This window comes from Diadema antillarum, unplaced genomic scaffold, assembly GCF_040938485.1.
Source record: "Diadema antillarum isolate AM-2024a unplaced genomic scaffold, OU_Dant_1.0 seq00000201_RagTag, whole genome shotgun sequence".
NCBI lineage: Eukaryota > Metazoa > Echinodermata > Echinoidea > Diadematoida > Diadematidae > Diadema > Diadema antillarum.
The window spans coordinates 147,831-175,154 of record NW_027271261.1 but is presented as its reverse complement, the minus strand read 5'-3'; the positions used below and the strand labels follow the sequence as shown (position 1 = coordinate 175,154).

The 27,324-nt window shown below is 37.0% G+C and overlaps 1 protein-coding gene across 2 annotated transcripts; it reads left to right on the top strand.

Moving 5' to 3' along the window:
• Positions 1–1,864: 1,864 nt before the first annotated feature.
• On the top strand, positions 1,865–27,054 carry LOC139728811 (nose resistant to fluoxetine protein 6-like). 2 transcript variants are annotated; one of them, XM_071639748.1, is made up of 11 exons: positions 1,865–1,995; positions 3,503–3,682; positions 5,403–5,499; positions 13,334–13,426; positions 15,444–15,615; positions 16,480–16,559; positions 18,088–18,198; positions 22,929–23,061; positions 23,716–23,917; positions 25,226–25,368; positions 26,781–27,054. In XM_071639748.1, the coding sequence occupies exons 2-11, from the start codon at positions 3,553–3,555 to the stop codon at positions 26,889–26,891; spliced, it is 1,272 nt and encodes a 423-aa protein (XP_071495849.1). In that variant the 5' UTR covers positions 1,865–1,995; positions 3,503–3,552; the 3' UTR covers positions 26,892–27,054. The 2 variants fall into 2 exon arrangements, with proteins under 2 accessions (XP_071495849.1, XP_071495848.1); XM_071639747.1 differs by lacking the exon at positions 1,865–1,995 and having other exon boundaries at positions 3,470–3,682.
• The last annotated feature ends 270 nt before the right edge of the window (positions 27,055–27,324 follow it).

The window sequence follows — 27,324 nt, the reverse complement described above, 5'->3', positions numbered from 1 at the left end:
TGTAAAATGGGGCGTATGCGTGCCGGAGGAATGTTCAGAGATAGACATCAAAGACATACTACTACATGTTGGTAAGTCTGTAAGCTTGTTTGCTTTATGTATGTTTATAATGTAACCAAGAACGTAGTCCCATATTTTGATCTCGGTAATGTACTTGCGCGCTTGACTTATTTAAGAAGTCAGTCTCTCGTACTTGCGATAAAAATCCAATCCGTCACTGGATCAATCGACTTGTCCAGAGATTTCCTCAATCTTAAGACGATTTGTTTCGTCTTAGTTCATTTTTCCAACTTCAATTCCCTCCACTGTGTATTATAATCTCATCAATGTTTACGGTTGAAATGATTTTACAATGGCTACTTGTAAGAATCATTGTCCAGATGTTTTTTCCATAATGCAATGCCGTTCTCCATCAGCGAATCGGTTTTATTAAAGTCTTCTACATGTTATGTCAAACGGTTATGACCCTTCGTGACCGCCATGTTATGAAACTGGTCCTTCCAATATCTCGATTTTTACAGCTCTTTCGAATAAGCTTGCGTTCGTCGTTTCGACTATCGATGCTCCTGTGCTTCGGTTACTGCCGAGGCTGTGATTAGCGTACATTTTCTATGTTCTTGGAAGCATGCTGCATGGCAGCACCATTGTGACGTGCTCTTCATATATTTTAATCCATTTGACGATATGTTTTCTTCATGTTCCCAGTCAATGCCGTCCTAGAGAAAAGATTTTCATTAACTCATCTGATAGTTCAAGCTGTGAATATGCGGTCTTACCATGTTGACGTTGGAATCACTGTCACACTGAATACTGTATGATCTGGCAAGCACCTACACAAAAATCAGTTATAAAAAGAAACAAAAAACCCTCTTTAATCATGTCGAACGGTAACCGTTAAAAAGCACCTGAACAGGTGGGGACAGGGAGAACATCAAACAACTGTATTATGTCAATGTACATATTCAATCGAAGATCTGCACAACACGAACGTTATAGACTGTCGGGGATTCTGTCAGGTTCTCTGTGTATACGCTGTATGCGGAGACTCTAAATTGTCGGGTTTGGGGAATAAAGGAGATTCACTTCTTGTTTGTTTGCTTTTTTTTCTTTTTCTCTACTTCTTTTTTTTTTCTTGCAGGTAAGGAAGTCTTCCCGCACATACGAGCTCAAGTCACCTGTGAATATACTGGAGACCCCACAACAGACGCTGGGTTTATCGCTACTCTGTAAGGATTATTAGATTATCCCACCCCGATGTATAATAATAATAATGATGATGATGATGATGATGGTGATGGTGATGATAATAGTAGTAGTAGTAATAATAATAATAATAATAATAATAATAATAATAATAATAATGATAATAAAAATAATAATAATAGAATGAAATCTTACAAAGCACTCATTCTACTAGAAAAATATACTCATGGCGCTTTAAAACAGGCTACATAATTTATCACGTTACAACAGACAATCACAGAAGGTATAAGACAATGAACAAACAAACAATATACATACAGTTATATCTACTTACATACAAACGCATATGTATGACGTATGTGTAATGTTTTACGTGCCGGTGATTTTGCTGCTCAATAAAATAACAACTCCAGCAATAACGGAAAAAGAAAATGCTCGCTCTTACGGATTTACGGATTAGAGCATTATAGAGGAGCAGAAGCAGCCCTAAGGAGCCAAGAGGCTACCCTGGATAAAGAAAAACCACTATTCTTATCCTGGCACCAACTGGTTTTAGTAGCCATCTGGATCGAATAAGTGTCTTTCTTGCTGTCCACCTCTTCAGGATTGTCATCTCGCTCATATGCCTGTTGACTCTGTGCGCTACTGCCATCGATTTCCATCTGAGCGGGCGAGCTATCCAAGAGGAAGAGGTTTCCATCCTCCAGAGCAGGGTGGCTGAGACCAAGGACGACATCCACGAACACAGCAAGTCTTGTAATGTCCCAACTGATGGAAGCAAACTTGAATTAGGTAATGTATCTCTGAAGGACTGTCCAATAGTTCAGGCCCTGGTTCGTAACACTCACATTCATTGCCGGGTTTCCTATATTATTCACTCGCCTTGATAGATAAACCCAGCATTATTTCGCCAAATGTATGAACTTTCATGTCCCCCCCCCCCATCATCAAAAAAAAAAAAGAGAAAAAAAAAAGAGGAAAAGATAGCGCTATTGTCTATCGAGTTGAGCAGTCAATTTGTGAAATGTTATAGGCATGATAGATGTGCTATTGATTATTATGTTGTGGTAAAGCTTTGACATTTGAGACCTTTTTTTTTTTTTTTTTTTCCCTGCAGGTATTAGGACGAAACATTGTGCCTTGGAATATCCCCAAATTTGAATTTAACTTCAAATTCCATTCTCATATCCAGGTTGAAGATCTATGTACAATGTATCCCTTATCATTCCCATTGTTAAACGTGTCAAACGCCTGCATAGGGGAATGGTACGGCAATACCTGTGTATCTCGTACAGATGGTGTTGTTATAATTGCAAAACAAATTGAATTGTATGATCACCAGCCTCAGTCTGAATACGTGAAATTCTTGCCAATGATTCAGATGCGATGCAACAATTGTAACCTCTCATACAGTGCTATTTACTTGTGGTTGGTTCAGGGTTTTTTTCTACAATTGTCCATCAATAATTATTATATTATGATATGAAACAAAGCACCTGTTTTGACATGTTGATCTCTAGTGCAACAACTAGATATAAGTTTTGAAATCATGCAATGACATTGTATGTAATCTTTAATCAGCTCGGGAATAGGTGTTATTGCTGACAATCATGTCATACCCCGTGTTTGTTTTTATTTTCGTGGCCGATAGTCAAGCTGCTCGCGTCTGGGAGAATTAATCGTTGTAACTTGGTATTCTATAAAATCTGACTTTTTTATCGTTAACGCAGACTCATCTGTTTGTGCAGCCATTACAGCAACACATCTCTTTACCATCTATATATAAATTTGTATATTTGAAACTTTCAGAAAATGGTTAACAAGTCAATGTTTAGCACACACTGCTTCGCCTTTTCAGGACTTCAGTACGTGCTAGCCAATAGCTAGCTAGCGCTACTCGTATCACCTACAGTATGTATATATCCGAATACCCGCCTGCATGCTTTTCTGACTGGCTTGATGAATCGCAAGCGATGGGATTTGTGACGCTTAGTACGTGCTTGCCCGTATAGGCTCTACGTAGTTTTTGCCCATCGGCAAATTGAGCCATGGATTTATGACGTAATTGGAATTTCGTCCATTGCATGAGAATTTACTACCGTCTTGGAATTATGATACTATGAGATATCTCACATTATGCCCAACATGCATTTAGACACATGATTCATTGTGCTACTGAGAACGAGGAAGAATAGCAAAGTATTTGTGAACATAATTATTTGAAAGAAAAAAAAATACTCCCTTTTGAGTCAGCCATGTGCTAATTAGGGTTTACAAATGATTACTATTGTCCTTCCAGTTCTACCGACTTGGAAGCGGATCTTCCTTTGCTTCTCACTCAAGAAGTCGATGTCTTCTCTTATGAACACTTCCGGGTCAAAAGACGACATTCGATGTATCCACGGGATACGGGTCATCAGCATGTTCTGGATCATCCTGGGCCACTCGTTTAGCTTTCAGCAGAAGAGTGACGCAATAGGTGAGAGACATACAGCTTGGCCAACTTTTGTCCCTTTGAAGAACTATAGGCATTGGTTTTTCAGCGACGCTGCACACTGGCACTTGTCCGACTGTCCCTGACTAGTAAAAATCATTTTCGGACCAGGGATAATTTTTTTCAGGAATGGGCTAGTGAAAAGAAAAATGGAAAAAAAAAAGTAGGCATTTATACTGATCCGACGGACGGGCCGAACCAGTAGAAAAATGGGTTAGTGTGCAGCCTTGCCTTCAGTCAAGATTCTGAACTAATCTGAGCTTTCTATCCTCGCATTGTGTTTGTCATCTTGTACACCTCTCTGACCAAGGTTACGACTATCGGATTACAGAGATTAACACGTAAAGCGGTTTCACTCTAATCGAACAGCCTTTTTTATGTGTGTGTACACAAAAAGTGATAACAGTTTCCTTCGAACCTTGAAAAACTATATCCAACCTGAATGTGGAGTTGGAAGGACGCATTTTTGTCCTTACTCGGTTGTAACACACGCCAAATAAACAAACACAGATAAGCTCGAAATCCAAGGACAAAAACTAATTGCTATTGACATGCAATAATCTGCGGAAGGCCTGTGTGAGATGTAATGCAAAGCTGAAAGTGCGAACATTGAAAAACACATCGATTTCAGCTAAGAGGGCGCTGATCTCATGATGTATTTTATGTCCGAAAGAGACTCTAGATGTATTACTCCAGTTTCCAATTTCTTCCCATTCAAGTTTGCTTTGAATTCGATAGATTGAAATATGGATGACAAGGCTCGTAAATCCCCTTTTTTGACAGTATAATGAAATGAGCCTTTTGTCAAATTTCGCACGATTCCCAGACTGCTTTGTTCAAAAATCTCATACAATTTCATAATTACTAGGGAAAAAAGTAATTGTAGCTAGTTTAATACAAGACATCAATAGCATTGGTTCAAGAGATCGAACTTGTTTGTTCTATAATTTCTAATCTGGAAAGGGAAGTGAAGTGAATGTCCAGGTTTTGAGTAGACTGGACAAGTCATGATATCAACACCCCCAAATTGTATTTGTGGTTACCACCTCTACCACTACCTTGTTATAAAGTGGGAAACATTGAAGGTGAGCACTGTTTTTTTTTTCTTTTTTACTTCTTGAATTTGCTACTCTTTGTTTGACTTTCTCAAACTGCTGGGAAGACTAGTCCAAGTATAATCTGGCAGGTCTCAACGGAAAATGCGTTTTACAGCAAATTAAACTCACCCTCAACGGGTTAATTAAATCTATCAAATGGAGTTGCACTTTATAAAGTTATCCATGAATAATGTGTCATCTTGGAAGACTAAGATGGTAGTATAACCTATGAGTTTCAGGTAGAAGCCGAGAGACAGTCTACACCAAGCAAAATAACTAAATGAATAAATAGATAGATAGAAAGATAAGTTAATTAATTAATAAACGAATGAGTGAATAAATAGTTATATATGTATATATATATATATATATATATTATCATTATTGAGGATAATCTTTAATAAACATTACTGAGTAAACAAATAACTAAATTACGATTAACCAATTAACTAAATAAATGAATAAACAAAATTAAAAATGAACCATCGAAACGACTAAAACCAACAAACATGATCTAGCTCCGAGAGGAAAGGAAATCCATCTTTGAGCTGACAATTTCTTCTCAAGTCCTCCAAAACTGATATCATTTTTTTTTTGTTCCCTTCCAGGTAATTCGGTTTGGTTTATCACCGTTCAAGCCAAATGGTTCACCTTTCAAGTGGTATTAAATGGTTACGTCGCTCTCGATTCCTTCTTTTTCATCGGGTAAGATAATTATGAACGACAGTTCTCTGCTTTCACAAAATAAGTTTTATTTTAAAAAAAATAAACATGATGAGCAGTTCACTGCCTCCCTGAGCTCCCTCCCTCTCTCTCTTTTTCTCTCGTCAGCTGTCTCTATTTCAATTCTGCTCCTTTTGCCCGTAGGGAGCTTTAGATTTATGACGCAGACGTTTGAGAGGACGATTGCGTTTGATTTTCTCCTTTCTCCCTGTTCGTGCTAAAAAATAGGGAGTTTTCGCAAGCACGACGCGGCCGGGAGTTGAGCGTATAAAAGATAAACAGGCGCTCCCATATTAGTAGAGCGGCTTACTTCGTTTCATCGGGTGATCGCGTTCGGGTCGGGTGGTCGCGATACACGACCTTTCGTAGATTATATGCCCTAATCTACGAAGGGTCGGGTGGAGCATTTGAGAATTAGACCCCTATTATTTACGAAGTATCGGGTACAGCTTACCCGAATCTTCGAGAAAAAGCCAGTGCGAATTTACGAACGATCGCGTGTTTTATCTCCGAATACGCGATTGTATTCCTACGTTTTTACTCTGAAAAAATTATCACGAGCGTTTGTATACAAGGCTAGCAGCACATAATGCTCGCCGTGCATAACTATGGCAAAGCGGTACGCTCGCGTGCGATAGAGTGATAATGCAGGTTTCAAATGACGGTCATTCATATTGTACAGTATTATGTGCGGCGAAAGTTTTAATCGTCTCGACTCGTGGATTACAACGATCTGGTCCTTCCTGTTCTATCTGAAAGTCTTGACAACATTGTTATCGGCATTATCGTGGTTTCTGTCTCCACTCATTTCTTCACTGCTGGTGACAGCTAGCTCATACCGCCTCCATGGACTTTATCGGGCTGAATCGTGATATCGGTCCCCTCTGGCACAGGTGCGAGTGTCTACCATGTGCAAAGTTTATGGAGGTTGATAGCAGTCACCGGCTGCACTATGACGAAATACAAATTATATACGTGTAACTGAATGGCGGTGAATGGAGTGGGGACCTATTTCAGGATAAACGTCCTTTATTGTACAAAACCACATAGTATCATTTATGGAGACATTCTTTCAGATCACTGCGAATACTTGTGTTGTTTGGCTGAAAAGATGGAATTCTTTTCTGATATGATCAGAATCTAGTTACCGGTGTCCCGATCGAGCCACCAAAAAAAAAAAAAAAAAAAAAAAAAAATCGGATGTTTGCCTTTTACTTTTGGAAATGGACAGCAGTAACAATCGGCTCCGTAAGATGCCAAAATAAATATCAGATGCTTGCTTTTATTTTGGAAATGAATAACGGTAATATTCCACTCCGTATGATACTAAAATAAAATTAATGTCGGATGTTTGCTTGTACTTTTAGAAATGAATAACGGTAAGATTCAGCTTCGTAGGGTGCTAAAATTAGTGTCAGATATTTGATTTTTCGCTTGAAAATGAATAAGGACAACATTCGGCTCCGGAAGACGCTGAAATGAATGTCGAATGTTTGCTTTGACGTTTTATTCGGAATAGCAGTAACATTCTTCTCCTTACAATGCTAAAATAAATGTCGGATATTGCTATTACATTTCGAAATAACAGTAACATTCAGCGGCGTTTGATGGTAAAATAAAAGTCTGATGTCTGCCTTGAAGTTCAAAAATGAAAAACAGTAACATTCGGTTTCGTGCGATGCTAAAATAATCGTCAGATGATTCAATTCACTTTCGGAAGTAGACAGCAATAACATTCGGCTCCGTACGATAATAAAACAAATGTTGGATGTTTGCTCTTAAATCTGGAAATTACGGTAATGTTCTGCTCCGGACGATGCTAAAATGAATAACAAAATGTTGCTTTTACATCTGGAAATAATCAATGATATCAATCGACTCAGACGCTAAAATAAAAAGTGGATAGGCCCTATTTGTTTTCACGTGCGGGAATGAATGAGGATAACATTCAGCTCCGTATGATGCTAAAATGAAATTTCAGTTATTTGCTTTTACATTTGAAATGATTAACTGTACAGCATTCGGCTGCCGTAAGGTGTTAAAATACTAGTAAGTGTTGGATGATTGCTTTTACAAGCAGAAGTGAATAACGGTAACTTTCGGATCTTTACAATGGCAAAACAAAATGTCGAATGTTTACCAATATCTGCAATGCTCCCACTTTATCATTTCACATGTAAGTTTTGACCACTTAATATAGGCATCAACTTTTATAATAATCTATAAGCCCATTTGCTAATATGATTGAATTTTTTATTCATTTATTTCAGACATGCCATGGGTATCTGTATCACTTCAGTAATACTTAATATTTCTTTTTCTATAATATTATGTTTAGTAGGACCGATTAAGTTTTTCTTGATTTTTTTTTCGGTCCACCAGATTTTACTTTCGAGCCACCAAAAAATAAAAATTCAATTGATCGGGCCGCCAAAGATAAAAATTAGTGTGGAGTCCTGCATATGCTATAATTGCATGTTAGTATTAGTTAGTTTCATTCGTATTCTGTGATATATCTGTGGTGTATACCTGTGATGTATTTAATGTTTATTTTGCTGTGATATCCGATGTACAAAGAATTTCCAGAGTGGACAATAATCAGTCAATCAGTCAATCAATCAATCAATCAAATTAACAAGAATGGAGTTAGCGCGCGTTTTGCAATAAAACTCTTAATTATTTCAACGCTTTAGATTTGCTGTTTTGATCGCAAGTTTAAATATTCATATTCCCCATCCTGTAATGCCATTGTTTTATTTAGAAATAGAATTATGTTTCTGAGGATATTTTATACTCTTTTATTTGTTATTGCCATTTTTGTGCTATTTTGTGGCCTGTTTAATGTCTTTTACTTTGATTTATTCACTGGTTTCGCCGCCCCTGATTCACCCGATACTTCGTCACTTGAATGACTCTTTTTACGTATAGTCGCGTTAAACGATCAGCCTTATGTCAAGGAACATTCTGTATTAAATTGTGATTATTTTACCCCTCCTTACCCGACCCTTCGTATATTAGGGCACCTAATCTACGAAATGTTGGGTAACGCGACCACCCGACGCGAACGCGAACACCCGAAGGAACGAAGTAAGCCTAGTAGAGCAGATAGCCGAAAATTGTGCGAATTTTAACTAAAGCATGGAACTTTCACCAGTATTAGTACATGTTATAGGATTCATTTTAAGATTGGGGGGTAAGTCTGAATTGACCTCTGATAGCCTCCAAAGGTCAATGACCTCAAAATTTGATAAAAACAAATATTTTGCATCATTGATGAATGTTAGATATGGTAATGATGTGCTAGAAACTCATTTTTTGTTACAGTGGAATTGTCTCCATGTTCCATAGAACGCTGACAGGTTTCTACCTTTGACCTCTGATGACCTCCAGAGGTCAATGACCTCAAAATATCAGAATATTGATATTTTGTCATTGATTAATGATAAACACGGCAATGATGTATACTAAAACCATGTTTGTTTGTTTTTACAGTGGAATTGCCGCAATGTTCCACCGATCCTTGACAGGTTTCTACCTTTGACCTCTGATGATCTTCAGAGGTCAATGACCTCAAATTATCAGATTTTGATTTTGATATTTGGTGCAATTGGTTGATAATAAACATGATAACGATGTCTTAAAATTCATTTGTGTTACAACTGAATCGTTTTCCTATCCGTCAGATCAAGGGAAATTATTTGCATGTCTCTGCCTTTGACCTCCGAGGACTGTGACAGGTCAATGACCTCAAAATATCAGAATATTGATATTTGAGGTATATTCAATGGTTAACCGTATACCTGGTGTGCAATCATGCATTATGCTATTAGCATTTATGCTACAGTAGAAATGTCTGCTTATCCACAGAACATTGGTCATTACCCTGTGTATGTCCAACTTTGACATCTAAGGACAATGTGAGGTCAGATTTTTAGAATATCAAAATTTGTTTAGGATGACAAATACTGATGTTTGGCTTCATTGGTTTAATCCTAAAAGTTTAATCATGTACAAATCACGCCTTGACATTATAATCAAAGCATGTACGTATATTCCACAGAGCATTGGTTCATAGTAAAAGGTCTCAGGAATGTGAGCGGTCAATTACTTCAGAAATGAAGCTTACGTGTCTTCAGTGATGGCAGTGACGTCAAATATAATATTTATGTTTGGGTTAGTAATGCAGCCTAGTTTGCATGAAATTATGTGCAACATTATCCAATTTGCACTGGACAAAATTTATACGCTTAAACATGGAAGGTGGGGAGAGGAGACCATATTTTGGGTTGATGCTTAAGAACAGGTATATGGCAAAGTCATCCGTAGGCGTTGTGGTATAGAGCGGGATCTGAACATCTCTCACGAAGAGAGACTTCTCTTTTCTTTTCCCACTAACAATGTGAAACAAACTATTGTTTCTCTTCAAAAGATAGCGTGCCAATTAATCTGTACTTCGGTTGGTGCTGTAAACAAGACATTCCAACCCACCACAAGCTTAGATATCCGTAGGCGTTGTGGTGTAGACTTGTTCAATAGAACGAGACTTCTCTTTTCTTTCCCTCACTAACAAATAAGTTTAGCAAGAAACATAGAAGCATTCGCACATACTGTTTACATTTTTCATCACATGCATTTAACATCGGAATTTTCATGTTCAAATTTTCCCTGGAATTTTGCCAAGAACTTTTCAACACAATACATGTTCAACAGAAACCATTTGGTTCATACATAATTTGATTAAAGGGGCCTACTTATCACCGTCCCCGTACTCGATCGAGCAGTTTTCGCTAAAGATACAAGTATGTTTACAAGTCTGCAAACAGTAGAATAATTTGCCCCTTAACAAATCAGACTACATCTCTTGAAATATCTTCAAACGTAAATTAAAGTCATTCATCTTAAACGATTTCTCTCTTATATATGATACTTGTAGTCCGCGTGTTGGTACCAGTACAGAAAAGATGACAAAGTAGGGTGGTAATGCATTTCAGTCCAACGGTGCTATTTATTCAGACCAAATTTTCGACGAATACATTCGTTTTCCTCAGGGTCGACAATGACAATTGTCGTTATATATATATATATATATATATATATATGTGACACTGCACCTCAAAACAAACAAAAAGTCGCCAGACATGAATTTTTACTTAAGACCATATTCTGAAAGAGCAGATTTTAAGCTTTAAAATGATGTATAACTCAAATCAAATGGACTCTCCTACCATACCTAAATATTGGAAAGAAAGCACAAACTCAGGAAAAGTGTGAACTGAGAAAAGAGGCTCTGAAGTACAGTTTCTATTCAAGCGCTTAATCTTTACCAAGCCGTACTGGCTGTGCAATGAATGGGACAAAAGACAGGAAGTAAACCACCAGAGTAACAACAATGAAGGGATTATCAAATTAAACTGAAATTAAGCATGCCTCATTAACACATTCTGTCCATAATTAATGCCAACTTTCAAAGCAGTAGCCTTATCCTTTCAAAAGTTATTAGAGTTGAAAGTGAAGAGTGTGGACAAGGTTTTTCAGAAATGAAAAAGGGATTCTAAAGACACATCTAATCACACTATTCTATCAAAAATGTTCGAGATAAACTGCTAAAAAAAACACACTTTCCTGCCCGTTTTATGTTACTAAATTTTAGCATAATGTAAAAGAAGACTCGCTCTTTCAGAAAATATGAAAAAGTCAAGTTTGGCTAGGTTGACCCATTTCACTTATTTTCAGTCCTCACGCAAAGTCAGTGTGTGCGACTTTATGTTCGTTTTGAGGTGCACGGTCACATATATATATGCGGAACCAAGCAAAAAATTGCAAGTATAAAAAGCCCTTTATAGGGATAAATTCTCGCAGGAGGGCGACCTTCCAGCTCAGAAGATCATTTATATTTGGGGATCAAAGGGTAAAAACTCGCCATCTTGTCATTCCCCGTAATTTGGCGCGGGACTTTGGGGATGGAGAGCCATTGGAACTGATCACTATAGGGGGGAAAGTAGTCAATGTCTAACTTATAAATTCCTATGACCATAGAATACCAATAAAATATTTTTTGTTTGTTTTCAAAACCCCCTCTTTGGAGAGGGTGTTTTGACAAAAAAAAAAAAAAGGAAATAGCTGGAAGAAAGATAAACGTTTCCATTAACTTCAAGAAGGGGAAAAATACTGAGCATATTGACGTCACAGGGTGACTAGGAAAACGAATGCAGTGTTCTGTTTTCTTTTACTCTCTATTCTATTCTATTCTATTCTATTCTTTATTTTATGTGCTAGTAGCCATGTGGGCTACAATTGTAAAACAGATACGTTTGTTTTGTACATCCTCTAAAGATCACCAGAGGTCAAAGGTAGAGCACTGTCCGTGCTCTTTGGAATATGAAGACAATTTAATTGTAAAACAGATATACTTGTTTTGCACATCTTAACCATGTTTATCATTAACTAATAATATCACAGATCTGTGTTATGGTATTTTGAGGTTATTGACCTCTAATGGTCATCAGAGGTCAAAGGTAGAGTCCTGTCAATGCCCTGTAGAATCGGAAGATTTGTAGTACAAAATCAAATGCATATTTAGTGCAGCGTAACCAAGATCTAGGCCTATCATTCACAAGTGCCTCCAAACATCAATATACTGATATTTAAAGTTCATTGACCTCTGGAGGTCATCAGAGGTCAAATCAGACTTACCTCCCGATCTTAAAATGAGTCTTATGGTATGTACTAACATTGGTGAAAGTTTCATGCTTTAGTCAAATTTTGCACAATTCTCATGATTTTGAGGGCTTAACTGCTCTTACTATAATTATGATCGGTGCGCAAAATAGCCCTCTGTGACGTCGTGAATTGAACGGACGTAAAAGTAGTGAAAACTCAGGCGCTCCGCGATTCTGCGCATGCTCAGAATAGGGTTTTTTCCCCCCTGAACGTCCCCGTCAGGAAAATCTAAGCTCCCTAATGTAAAGAACATGACTCCTAGAACGATCAGATGTCACGACATTTGCTCCGGTCTTACTTTTCTCCGGTCTTATTTTTCTTCGGACTTACAGGGTTAGGGTTTTGATAGAGTATTGTCTGTTGGTAGAGGTTGTCATGGTTATGTCTTGGAGGAACATATTTCGCAGGAGCAACTGTCATGATTCCGAACATTCAATTTAACTTGTTGTTTCTGATCAATACCAATAGTTGTAAAACATGCGCTAGCATACTTTCGAATACTTTGAAATTATTGTGATGGAAACATATTTTATTCATATATCAAGGTCCACGGCATTGTAAAGGCCATTAAGCTAATACGAATGTTGTTTTATCACTTTGATCTTTTCTTTGCGATTTTGTGTCATTTTGGATTGTTATCACTTCATGATATCCAAACCGTGGCTTTCTTCCTCTTCGATACTAGTATTCTTTTCTACACTTCTCTTCTATCTAACTCCTCTTAGATATCCAAAAAGATGAGTATACGTTGCTAGACTCAATGCAGATTCATTTTTGTCCTGACTACCTAATTTAATAGAGATTGGATGGAGACTGGAATGCTTTTAACAAAGATTTATACGTGTGAAGTAAGAAATCTATTCGAGTCAGGTTCCTTATACCAGATTTTCCCCATGTATTCACATTATCAAGAAGAGATGTTTCGAAAAAAAAAATCATGATAGAAATGGCTTTCTGCTGTAACTATTGGCCGATCGGGCTAACGAATAGTCGTGAAATGATGCAAATGTATTATGCAGATTAATATTGCACGGGTGTTAAGACTATCATCATTTTGTGGACATGTACGTATGCTTATCTTTGTTCTCATTTGCAGTGGTCTCCTGATGTCCTACACCGGTCTCAAGTATCTGAATAGACGTGCTGGTCGAGTCAACTGGCTTGCAGCGATAGTACACCGCTACTTGAGGTATGATCCAATGGCTGTGTGTGTGGTTTTCTTTATCCCCCCCCCCCCCCCCTTGGACAGCTGTTTCGATATTACACCTTAATTTATTGAAGTAAACTTGAAATGAAATGGAGCGTCATGTAAACTATAATAAAATAGTGATTGTTTTGAATGCTCGTCGACAACTGAATCATTTTGGCGTTATAATGCAAGAATTAGAAAAAAAAAGAGAATCATCTTGGAGTTAGCCATCTTATACCCCCGTCACACCAACCTTCTTGGTCACACTAGAGGCAGAATGAACCGGAATTAAGATGCCGTTGGAATAAAAATTCTTCCTGCCTTCCTGCATATTCGAAGTGCCTTCTAAAAATTCTGACGACATTCTGTGCGTTCCAAACATTCGGACCATTCTTGTGGCCAGCCCGAATGTTTTAAGCATGCTTAAAACATTCGAGGAGCATCCGAAGTGGAAAAATGAAGATTTTTATTCGAAGGGTATTCTAACTGGACTCTGATCGCATTCTAGATATTCCTACGGCATTCTAAATATGCTGACGGCATTCTAACAGCATTTGAAACAATCTGATCTCATTTGAGGGCGAATCGGAACGATGTTGCACCTCAAATTCTGCCAAAATATCTCAAATGCTCAAAATTAATGCTCATACTATTACCCCCAGTTAAATACTGGTTAATGAAAAGGTTAGAGTAAAGATAACGATTAGGGTTAGCTTTAGGGTTAGAGTTTGGGTTAGGGTTGGGATTAGGTTCAGGATTAGGAGTAGGTTTAGGGTCACGGGAAGGGTCTGGGGTAATTGCCCAGGGGGTAACTAGTCTAGACACTCTCTTTCAAGAAGGTCTTGCTGGAGGACAGCAATCTGTAGCAAAGCAATATGGTCCAAGGATGATTGGGTTGAGACTGGTGAAAATCACCATTTTATACGTTATCGGAGATCGTTCTGGCGGCTTTTTTGACACACACGGGACATTCATGTTGCATTCTAAGTACATTCTAAGTGTATTCCAAATTTTTGGGATGCATTCTGTTTGAATTCGTGAACATTCAATGTATATTTGGTAGCCATTCCTGGAACGTTCTGACCGCATTCGAAATGAGTTTATACTGCATGCGAGACGCTTTCCGACTATTAGACCTCGGGCAGCAATCGAACCGCGCTCGTGCGGCATTCGAAGTGCTTTCTAAAGATTCTGACCCCATTCCAACAATATTCTGAATATTCCTACAGCGTTCTAAGTACATTCGAGAGGCGTTCGAGAGCTAATTCATTCGGAATGTGCAAAATGATTCGAAATGGATTCGAAGTCCATTCTAAGTACATGTACATTTGTATACGAGCAGCATTCCCTACCAAACTGTTAGGATTTGAAATTTTCTCCCGAATGTGGCACGAATGTGGAAAATCTTTAATTCCGGCTGGTTCTGCTTGATTCGTGCTGATTCCGAATAAGTGTGACGGGGGTGCTGGGGATAATTGTTCCAATTCTTGTGGAATTCATTTAAGAGTACATTATATGTTTATTTTTGTGTGAAACTCATTTGCTTCAGAATGGTCTTATATTCAAGTAATGTGCATTTTAATGGTTCCAGGCTAGCATGCCTGTCAGTGACGGGCATGCTACTGCACAACTGCACAATACTTGAATATGAGACCATTCTGAAGCAAATAATTTTCACACAACAGTAGATATATAATATACTCTTAAATGAATCCCACAAAAATTGGAACAATAATCCCCCAGCATTCCCATTGATTCCCATTCATCAGTTACTATAGCCATCCCCTTTAAGTACTACTCCAAAAAACATTTTTGAAAAAAAAAAAGGATTTTGAAAAATACTTTTCAAAAATCTTTGAAAAAAAATATTTCAGAGATTGATAATAATGTTGTGGTCATCATAGCCTTGTTTGTGTTTGTTTCGTTTGTTTTATTTGTTTGTTTGTTTGTTTTTGTACCTCTGGCAGAGTGGTAAATGTCTTGTTTTTGTTTTGTTTGACTTTGATCTATTGCCCAGGATAACACCTTGCGTCGTTGTGACCATACTTCTCTACACATTCCTGTACCCGTACATGGGGGAAGGACCTAGCTGGCCCTCCAGAGTGAAAGATACGGAGTCCTGTCGCCAGTGGTGGTGGACTAATCTTCTTTTCATTAATAACTTCGTGCCTTCCAATATATCAAATGGCGTAAGCTCCTCAAACTCTGTGTCTTCGAATAGATTCTTGGCAACCCCCCCCCCCTTTTTTGCTCCCCTAGATTTGCTGGGACTCCACTCATAAACTCTCCATCAATTCACAGATTGGGCTACTTTCTTCGTACGCCTGTGCTAGCTAAAACTATCTATTGCGATCTCTTCAAGTTACATTAACGTAAACCAAAAGAGCTAACATGCACATCAGCTCCCCTTTTCCGTCGTCAAAGGACATAAATTTTGAAATTGTATTCTATTCGTTTGTTCATGTTTATGGTTTTTTCAAAGTGAAGTATAGAGCATTGCTGAAAAAAAAATGTTCTTGAAATCATTAGCAAACTATGATAGTTTTTTTTTTTTTCTTTACACTGCTTTGGAGGGTTAAGGGACTTACGGTTGTACTGAATGTAGTGATGGTCTATTCTTTCTACCTGTGGAATTTTGTGAGATACAATGAAACAAGACAAGTGTAAACGTGCACGTTTACAAATGGAGTATAGACCTGATTTTTGTCCGACTGCATTCTTTGCTACTCATGTTTCACACCAGAGATGCATCCTGACCACGTTCCAACCTTTTATACATTTGGTGATTACATCCTGAAATAGCTGTCTTGATACACCTTTGCCCTGCTACATAAAAGTTTGAATCCAGCATAATTATGTCAGAAATCAAACGAACGCCTCTGAATACTCAACTCTGATTGGCTGATGCCTTACTTACTTATTTATTCATTTATTTATTTTTTTATTTATTTATGCTTGATTTCATCTTTTTATGCAACAGGGCCCTAGTTTAACAATGATTTAGGCCGGCTAGGTACTAAGTGTTTATGATATTACTCTGTGCGTTCGCTCAGTGTGTTTCGTGGACCTGGTACCTCGCAGCAGATATGCAGTTCTTTCTTATCGGCATCCCGATCCTTATCCTTCTGTTCAGGTGAGTTTCTTTTATAATAATGCAATATTTTTTTTTTTCGTTGTCCTTTTTGTTTTTTTTCAATATAGGGCGTACGCATCTTTGTTTCTGCATCATGACTGTTTTATTCATTTAAGGACGTACATGCGTGTGCGTGAGTGTGTTTTTCAGGTTCAGTTTTGTTTGCAAAATATGAAAGGACATTAATTCCAACTATTGAATAAAGTGTAATTGTCTATCCTTAATATTTAATAGGTGGAAAAAAATACGTTGTATACGGTAAAAATCACACCTGCTCGAATTCTACGCAAGCCCTCAATGCGTCCCATTTCCGTTTAAGAGAAATGCATCATGATTAATACAATTCAAAGTAATGTTGAACCTACGTCTGAGTTGTGTCTACGCTGTCAGATAAACCTACAACTTATGCAAGTTAAACGTGCCCAGAAATACCCAGACAATGAGTTATTTCCTCGACTCTTCTTTCCTGGTGCAAATAGGCCAGTACTCGTTTTACTAGCACAATGCCGAGTTACAAATCACGCAACTTAGCATTCTTTTCTTTTATACCACGCACTCATACAAGAACCTGAATTGTCATAACCTACTCGGGTTCACACTTTATGGTGTTCTTTCGCACAACCTCTTACTGAAGTATACACGTGTGTGCGCTACAAGCGGTTGCATAATACGCTCTGTTCGTCCACTCACAAACTGGTTACGAGGGACCTGCAGCCCTCCAACCGGAACATGAATGATAATACTCTTTTCAAAGGCGGCTGATGTACACGTAGCCACACCTCAGTGCATCTCAAACGTACCGCCTAAATACAGTACGGCCGTCTTGGTACTAATATACAGTGAAAATGAATGCCGCAAAAACGATATCGATCACCATGCATGCTCGTTAGACTCCAGTATAGTGATAACGATACCCATAATTATGGAGACTTCATTACCCGTTCTAGTATCTTGGTGGGGATTTCATTCGACAGACAGTTTTTACATGAAAATAGGTAGCACTTTAATATTGCTAGAGTAATAATGGAAATTAGCTTGATATAGTATTATGATATAATTGTTACGTTACGATTATTAGCGATCTTGAGAGTCGTCCAAAAAAAGTGTGGTTCGCTTACTGCATCTACTACATGTACGTGCAAACGCAGAAATGTGACATTTCAATTGGTGCTGGGTGTGTTATGAACTGTGATCCAGACAACTGCTTACAATATACCACCGGCAACACTTGTGTCAAAATTCGCACTTGCTGTAAACCTGGCTTTACGGGTTTTATTTTCTTTTTCCCCCACTAATTACAGGATACTGTAACAAATTCCTCAAAACAACAGTGTGATCTTATAATCAATACAGTAGGCCAATGTTTAGCACACGAATTGATTACATATATATGCGTGTGTATGTTTGTATGATATTGATATGAATTTTTATGTGTGATAAATCATTTTTGTGAGTTGAGTGATTTTTTTTTTTCAGATTTGATTATAGTTATTAAAAAATACAAACATTTGTGGATTTTTTCTCCTAGAATGCCCAAGATTGGAGGCGGGGTGCTGTCGATCTGTCTAGCTGCGACGCTGGCCACGTCAACCGCAATATGTGCTATCAGAGATTATCCACCTATTCAGATCTTAAATCAGTTGAGTATACACCGGTTTTAAGTTAATTTTTAGGAAGATACTTCCAAAATGTTTGATTAACTAATTATAATGGAAGATATGATATGAGAATCAAAGATAATTTTACACTGCCTGAAGCCAGAACCATGCCATCATATATTCTATATCTTTTTATGGACCCAAAGTTTGGAATGCCATTCCGGTTGAAAAAAACAGAGTTTATCGCTGAGTGTGTTCAAAAGAAAATTTAGTTATAAGATTGCATGTTTTAAATCAGTATGCTGAAATTGTGTAATAATTCTCACCAGTGTGTGCGTGCGTATGTATGTGTGTATTGATTCTTAAAGAAATGTTTTCAATCAATATTTTGATGATTTATGAATGAAATGGTGTGGGGACAGAACTTTTATATAAAGCCTAGCCTTTCGGTCTGTCTCCGAATACTTTCAAATGTATTGTATATTCGTAATGTTATACAGATTATTATTGTGATTATTCTTTTCCTTGTTATAGTATGGTGTTGTCAATTTTCTGTATTTTTCCTGTGTTTTTACTGAAAGTGTTGAATAAATTGAAATCGAAAATTGAAATCGAAATCGAAATCGAAATCTAATTGAATGATGATAATCTAGTATGTTACCTGTGTGTCTCGTGTCATGTTTATCTTTCTTCGTTTAGCTGTATTCGTTATCACAATAAACGTGCGTTATCTGGGTCTCGTTAGTCATTGCTTATATTCAGGCGCATATTATATTATTATTGCATCCGTTTTCTAAAAAAAAAAACATAAAAAATAAAATATCCGGGAAAAGGATTTTTTTTTCTATTTTCCTCATCTGAGGTACTTTATTTTTCCACATATCTTCGCATATTTACAATCACATTATCTGCAAGTATCCAAAAGGCATTCAACATAATCATTATGACAGGAAAAAAATAAGTGAAGGGTACATCAATGGTACCAACCAAAATAATTGCGTATTCTTCTTAATCCAATATCATCGAATCTCGTTTGGTTGCACTTCAAACTGATATAAAATCTTAATTCCGCTTTCAAATCTTCTATTAAATGATGTACATTGAACAAACATTTGTTTCTTTCATTGCGTTCTCTGACATAATTCCTGTAGACAATGAATTGGGCATAATTCAAAAAAAGGTTTACTAATTTCATCTTTTTGTTACCTATATCATATCCGAGAATAATGACTTTTTCATTGATATCTATCACAAGATCGAAAATATTTCGAATTAAAACCGAAACCACTCTCCAATACATTTTGATTTTTTTGCATTTCAGCAAAAAATGACAAGTGGTTTCTTTACAATTACATACAGTACACAAATTATCATTCAAAATTTCCCATTTAAACAAATTATCTTTACTGGGCAGTATTCGATGAAAAAGCTTAAAATTAAATTGCTTTATTCTGTTATCATTAATCTGATGAAACTTATATTGCAATACCTTTTTCCAATCAAAATCACAGGGTAAATTCAAATAACCTTGCCAGAGGTATAAACATGAAGGTTCTTGTTTTTTCTTATGCAAAAATAATCTATAATAATGTTTAGCTGACGTTTTCTGTACACTGATTTTATCACCTGTTGATAACTCAATAGCATCAAATTCTTCTGTGTGCAGCAGTACAGGAGTCTGTATATTATTACGTAACTTGTCTAACCAAAACCTGGGGAATGCTTTTTTTAACTTAGACAATTCAAATGAGGCGAGCAGCTGCCTGTCTCGGAAGGTTTCATTTATGGATGTAACGTCTTTCCACTCCCCATCTTCTATAATCTGTTTCACTGTGATAACATTTTCCTTTATCCAGCTCTGGAAACATAACATTTCGTTGTCATATCTAATATGACTGTTATTCCAAACAACTTCTTTCTTTATATCATTAACATTGAACATGTCTATGTACTTTAACTCAGACCATGAACAGAAAAGGTCAATGTAAAACTCAGGTATTTTTCTCCTTCTGCATATTCTTAATATATCATTTTTCTTGCAATTAAATTTCCAACACAAAGGCATTCCGCCAATTTTCTGGGTCCAATATTGAAATAAAATCTTCCATGACATTTGTTCCTCAGAAAAATACTTCTTAAACCATGATAAACGGAGAGATAAACATTTTGAAAGCAAATCGACCATTTTAAGTCCTCCTCCTGTTTCTGGGTTGCAGCATACGGTGCGTTTTACCTTTTCCCGTTTAGAATTCCATAAAAAAGAATACAGTAATCTATTTACTGACCTAATGATCTTTAAGGGCACAGGTACTGCTGTAGCTGTGTATACTAACTGAGATGTAACTAATTGTTTGATAATGGTCACCTTTCCATACAATGTCAAATTTCTCATTCTCCATAAATCTAGTGTATTTTTTATTTTCCCTATTTTGCCTTCCCAGTTAAGGTCTTCAACTTCTTTATAGCATTTCCCAACATATATACCGAGACATTTTATGGCGTCTTCTGTGAGATTCAATTCTCCAATAGTTTCAATATCTAAGTTCAGTCTCATAAACTGAGATTTTGACCAATTAATTTTTGGGCCAGCATTTTCACCAAAAAATTCTATTTCTTTCATTACTTCTGTGAAGGAATCAACAGAATCAACTAAAATTGTGGTATCGTCAGCAAATTGAATAATTCGAATATCGTTATACTCATTTTCCGATTCAATATTAGGTACTAAAATACCTTTTATTTGAACATTCTGCTTTATCTTTGCTGCTAAAATTTCTGCAACAATGATAAACAAAAGAGCTGATAACGGACATCCTTGCCGCACACCTCTTTTAATAAAAAATTCTTCAGATATCCAACCATAATTCATTACTCTACCATTAGCATTACTATACAACGTTTTGATCCATCTAATGAAAGATTCTTTGAATCTTAGTTCCTTCAACAAACCAAACAAAAAATCATGATTAATAGTATCAAAACCTTTCTTGAAATCCAATGACATAATAATAGCTGGTGTTTCAGTACATTGACAGTAATCAATTACATCCTGAACTGTCCGTATACACTCTGATGCAGAACGATTTTTCATAAAACCATATTGGTCCTCGGATATAATACAATGAATTATTTTTTTCAATCGGATTGTCAGAACACGAGCCGCCAACTTATAATCTATATTAAGCAACGAAATTGGTCGCCAATTATCTAATATGTTCTTATTACCTTTCTTATACAAGAGTGTTAAAATGGCTTGACTTTGAGAGACAGACAATTCTTTTTTATCATATCCCTGATTCAAGCTGTCTATTACCATCTGTTTCAGGTCTTCCCAGAAACATCTATAAAATTCTACACTAAGACCGTCACTTCCAGGTGACTTATTCAAATGCATAGATTTGAGTGCAAACCAGCATTCATTTACTGTGAGCTTCCCCTCGCAGATGTTTGCATCTTCCTCACTTAATACATTAAAGTCTAAATTACGAGTGTAGTCTTTGATATCAGACTTGGAATCATCTTTTCCGTAAAGACTGCTATAAAAATCATGTATTTTTTTCAAAATCTCTTCATCTTCTCTGAAAATCTTACCATCTATTTCAATACTATTTATTTCTTTTTTTTTACCCTTTGCTTTTTCAAGCTGAAAAAAATATCGAGATGACTTCTCTCCTGACTCAAGCCACCTTGCCCTTGATCTAACATATGCACCTTTACATTGATATTCATACCATCTATCTATCTCATGTTTTAAACAATTAATCTTGTCTAAATCATCAATATTTTGGTCTTCATTAACACTCATACTCAATCTTTTATATTCTTCTTCGATGCTCCTGATATATTTCTTCTTCTTTTGTGACAACTCAGATGCATATCTAATACTGTATTCTTTTATTTTTATCTTACATATTTCCCATCTTAACTGAGCATCAATTTTATCACACTCCATTTTAACCTTCTGAACAATATTCTTTATACCTTGTTTATATTTTTCATCTTTAAGTAATGAATTATTCAATTTCCAAAAACCCCTTCCTCTCTTTTTTGTTGTCACCCGAAACTTCATTGTCACCGCATTGTGATCACATTTTAACACTGGTTTGATATCTAAGGAATGTACATACGGAGCGTATGCCCTGGAGACTAGCCAATAATCAAGGCGTGAGCATATACTGAGTGACAGATGTCTCCACGTAAATTGCCTCCTCTCCGGGAATTTTTTTCTCCACACATCTATTAAATTGTAACACTGCTGAAATTTAACAAAATATTTTTTTGGTAAATATATGTAAGACATTCCGTTTGTGTCTAACTTTTTATTTTGTACACAGTTCCAGTCTCCTCCTGCAATCATAATTTCACTTGGTTTCTTGATCTTTTTCACCCAGTTATGTAATGATGCGTAAAACGGCTCTTTTTCTGCGTTTTTCGCCGGAGCGTATACATTTAGGCAGAAATAAACAGAATCATAGCTTACAAATCTCAACGCAATGGCTCTACCGTCACCTTTGGAATGTGTCTCTATGACGTCAATTGGAAGGTCGTTTCTGATTAAAACAGCTACACCTTTTGAGTGTTTTGTTCCATGATCGTATATTCGGAAACCTTTCCATTCATTTGAAATTACTTTTTCTAATTCTCCTGATAAAAAAAAGGGAAAAGGATATTAAGTTAGTACGCATGCAATCTCAAGAATGATGCAGATTATGTTCATACTGCTGGTTGTTGATAAGTATATCAGTGTTTTCCGCCTACTTTTCTTCTGCAGGGTTGAGCATAAGCCTGGCTTGTTTTCATTCACCGTGAAACCGTACGCATGCGCACCGGCATATATGATGGGACTCGCGATGGGGTACTTTCTTCATCGGCGGAGACAAAGCCGGAATGTGACTCTCCACCCAGTAAGTGCATGGTCGCATTCTAGAAGTAATCACTGTGATTGTTCCGCAAGCTCCAAGGCTGTGCCGTTGAGGGAAAATAGATCCGGCGACAAACCTGGTCCCTCCCACCCCTTCTACATCCACCCCCTCACACACGCTCCCTTCCATTATGTACATCCATGTTTTATCAGGAGTCTGTAGTATTAGTAGCACACACACAAAAAATGCATTGTTTTAAACCCACAGTGAAAATTATGAGAATTAGATCAGATTTGTTGACTTAATGAACATAGAGTATAATTTCCAATGCCACAATACCAGCGATGAGACTGATATATGAATGTTATAAGTTTCCAAGGTGTTCGGGTGGAAATATTTTCTATTTCAATTATGATTATTCAATTATATTTTAGACAGTGGTAGATCATTATTTTAACTCAAAAGCAATTGTGCAGAAGAAGATTTCATTCGTTCTAGGCATTTACACAAAAGTGTAAATATAAAAATATACAAGGAGATGGAAACTGTACCCAATCTTTGCTTCTTAGAAAGGCCAAACACAAGGAACTTCGTTTTAAGTTCATAAGGGTAAACATTATGAAAAGATACTGACCCACATGCATATGCACGTACACAATTGATGAAGTAGGACGCATTATCGTTGTTGTTTTACAGGCGCTTGTACTACTTGGATGGCTAGTAGCCAGTGCTCTGGGAATGACCATCACTTACGGACTATACGGACTTTTCGACAAGCCCGGGTACGAAGTCGGCTCCCTGACCACGGCCGAAAGTACTGCCTTTGGCGTCCTCCGTCGGCCGGCATGGGCCCTCGCCTTGTGCTGGGTTGTGTTTGCTTGTCACTTTGGCTATGGCGGTAAGTAAAAGATGCATGGTGGCAATGCTGAGAGTGAAATAATGTATTTATTGATGAAAAGAATGAGGAGGAAGAGGAGGAGTAGGTGGAGGAGAATATTCCTGGAATATTAAGATATAATACTGCCCTACTTTGGCAAAAGGAAGCAAGTGACATCGAGTACAAATGCTACAAATTAAGAAAATTATATTTTTGGGTAGGCCCTTCAACATGGAAATTTGTGAGGAGGAATATTGTCGGTATTCGTGCAAGTCATGTGGTGACGCATTTATGACAATTCGAAGAATTTGATATTCCGTAGAAACTCATTATTATGTAACTTACTTCCTCATGTCAAAGTATAGATTTGTAACAAACATAAAAAATTGGCAAAAGGAAGCAAGTAACAATCATATCATAAGGATGTTACTTGCTCCCCTTTGCCAAAGTATTTTAGACTGTGTGTAAATATGAATGATTTGGCAAAGGGAAGCAAATGACAATCATATCATGAGGTTGTAACTTGCCTCCTTTTGCCATTTTTTTCCCCTGCAATTTTTGTGCACTTGCTTCCTTTTACCACCAGAATATCTCAGAAATGGGCTAAAATTGTAACTTCTTACTTGGATTTTCAGTTTAATAGAGATATGCCAAATCAATAAAGAAAGTCAATATCCATGAAAATGTCACTTGCTTCCTTTTGCCAAAGTAGGGCAGAATAGTAATCCTTCATCAGTTCATAGCAATGATGGCACTGTGGTATAGTGAATTAGACTCCTGACTCTGAGACCTAGGTCCCGAATTCAAGTCCTGCCAAGTGCTTTCATCTTTGAACGGATTTTTTTTTGTACCCATGATGTCCCTCTTGACCATGTTGTAGAAATGGGGACCTGGTGATACTGGTGTATACCAATGATAACTGTGCTAATATTGGTGAGGCTACACAGGGTATATAGGACCGTATTATCATCATCTTTAAATGCTTAAAAAGAGTTAGGAATACAAAAGCGTGTAAACAAAGTGAATTCATGGAGGAAAGAGACAAAAGGGGAAAAAACAAGACCCAATCTGAATCTATCGCTCTACCGGTCTAACATTTTAATATAGGTATTCGCAGATACTTCCATACATAAATGTAGGGTCCCTCTGACAAAATGCGAATGATTGTAATAAATGATTTCTATCATGCTAATGATAACACAACCATTCATTTTTGATTTTTTTTTTGTCATAAAAATGTTTTGACAGGGACATAAGCAATTTGAAGGTAAACGGTTCTTTGTAACGAGCAGCTGTCCTCTCCTTTTCGTTATAAACTATGAAATACAGGTGTGATAAACCATTTTCTGTCTTGGAAGTTCTGGGCGCCTCTATCAAGATTGACGTTTTGTGCCTACCTGCTGCATCCAGCAGTTATCTACCTCTACACGGGAGAAGTCACTTCGGTTTATTACCCTGCAGTGATTCAACAGGTGAGTAATAATGAAGAAAACATTGTCTTTCCTCTCTGTTAGTTTGTAAGTTTGTGTGTTTTTCTTTTGTTTTGTCAGGGCCAGTCATTTTCAAATGTATGACTGTATGATTGGCACAACACAACCACAACAGTAACAAAAACAGAACAAAACAATACTTTCCGCAAAGTGGCAAAATCACAGGAATGGAGAATGGGAGTTCCAATGGGAGTGAGGTTCGTTTTATCATCTCAGTCAAGTCATCATTTCTTCAAACATCAAACAATTATGTATTCATTTTGTTTTATGAAAGAAAAATAATCTGTTAAACACAAGTCCTCCTCAGACGTTCCTCTTATTGTTCCGTATATACCAATATGTCTATTATCTCTTCTGCATTCTTACCGGGGGTATAATTACGTATATATATATATATTTTTTTTTTTTTTGCATTATATTCAATCCAGGTTGTATTTTATCATTACTCTTACATCGTGGAATCCAGTTTCCTTGCGTCCACGATGGCACGTGCTGTAGTTTTTTTTTCCTTCCTTTTTTTCCTTCCAAATTTGATTTCATGTCAGTCGACATTGGTTCATTTTATTTTGTTTTATATCGGTTTGTATAGCTTAATCCATTAGTCGCTGTCTTGTGTATTTTCTGAGGGTCCCATATCGTACAAGCTTTGCTTCTTAGTGGGACCCTCCATTTCCATCCCCATCCTTAGTTCACTTGTATTATGCATATGTATATATATTTTTGTTTTTTAAATTGTGTTTTCTTCATCTGTTACTCATTTTTATATGTATTTTGTTAAATCGCATTTTGCTATTATTACAAATATCCTCTGCATATACATTGTACATAACTTCTCTGTTTGTTTGTTGGAAATTAGGATAATATTGAATCTTGAATCTTTCATGTTCATCGATCCACCTTCAGGTCTTACGAATTTGAAAGTTTGAATAATATGTAATTATGTGCACACTTGCAAACTTTTCAGTGAGTGTGACTCTACACACTTGCAAACTTTTCAGTGACTGTGTGACTCTACACACTTGCAAACTTTTCAGTGACTGTGTGACTCTACACACTTGCAAACTTTTCAGTGACTGCATGTGTAAATCTGACTTGAGTGACTTTGTCGATAATATTATGAGCGTGCACTCTTAGGCTATGAGACACATCATTCAGTAGCAGAAGGAAAATTTGAGCTCATATTTTTGTTTTTCTTTTGATATCTGGAAGTAGAAGTTAGTAGTAGTAATAGTAAGAAGTAAGGAAGCTGGATAATCATAAATTCTGAGATTGCAACCATCAGAGCATCGTTCCTTCAGAAAAAAATTGTACAGAACAGAAATGCAGCTATCCATTTCGCTATGATGCCGATTTGCGATTTCATCGTTATCCTTTTGCACTGTCTTCATAAACAGAGCGTTCTGTACGCCGGCTTTGTGACATTGTCCTACTCAGCGGCGCTGATCATGTGCACTCTCATCGAAATGCCCGTTTCAAGTCTTCAGAAGTTGTTGATGAATCGCTAACACACGTCACAGTTTCACCCTGCACCGTGAAACAACAACAAAACAGCAGCAACAACAAGGACGACTACGACAAAGACAAAAACTCCTGGGTCCCGGACGACATGATATGTTCTGTTTTGACAAGGGTTTAAACATCTTTGGAATATTATATGTGTTTGATCATCAGTACATACAGACCCGGTAACAGGGTTGTAGATTTATTTAGGAAAATAAGCTGAGACTACGAGGTCCTTGCTACATTTTGTGCAGTGTCATGTCCGTTCTTCGCCACTGCATTTTTGCGTTTAGGGCTACACTAAACAGGTAGATTTCTTAAATTACGTAGAAATTATTCTATCCTTATGTCGTGATTCACTTCTTCCCTTAGCTCTTTGTTTGCCGCCCTCTGTCGTTCAGTCTATTGCCTTTTATCTCTCTCTCTCTCTCTCTCTCT

What these genes read in the sequence shown, in the direction of transcription:
- LOC139728811 (XM_071639747.1), top strand. Translation starts at nt 3,481, where the DNA reads ATGATTACTATTGTCCTTCCAGTTCTACCGACTTGGAAGCGGATCTTC. An exon ending in ATAGTACACCGCTACTTGAG is followed by an intron (nt 13,427 to 15,443) that starts GTATGATCCAAT and finishes TCTATTGCCCAG; the next exon opens with GATAACACCTTGCGTCGTTG. An exon ending in CTTCCAATATATCAAATGGC is followed by an intron (nt 15,616 to 16,479) that starts GTAAGCTCCTCA and finishes GCGTTCGCTCAG; the next exon opens with TGTGTTTCGTGGACCTGGTA.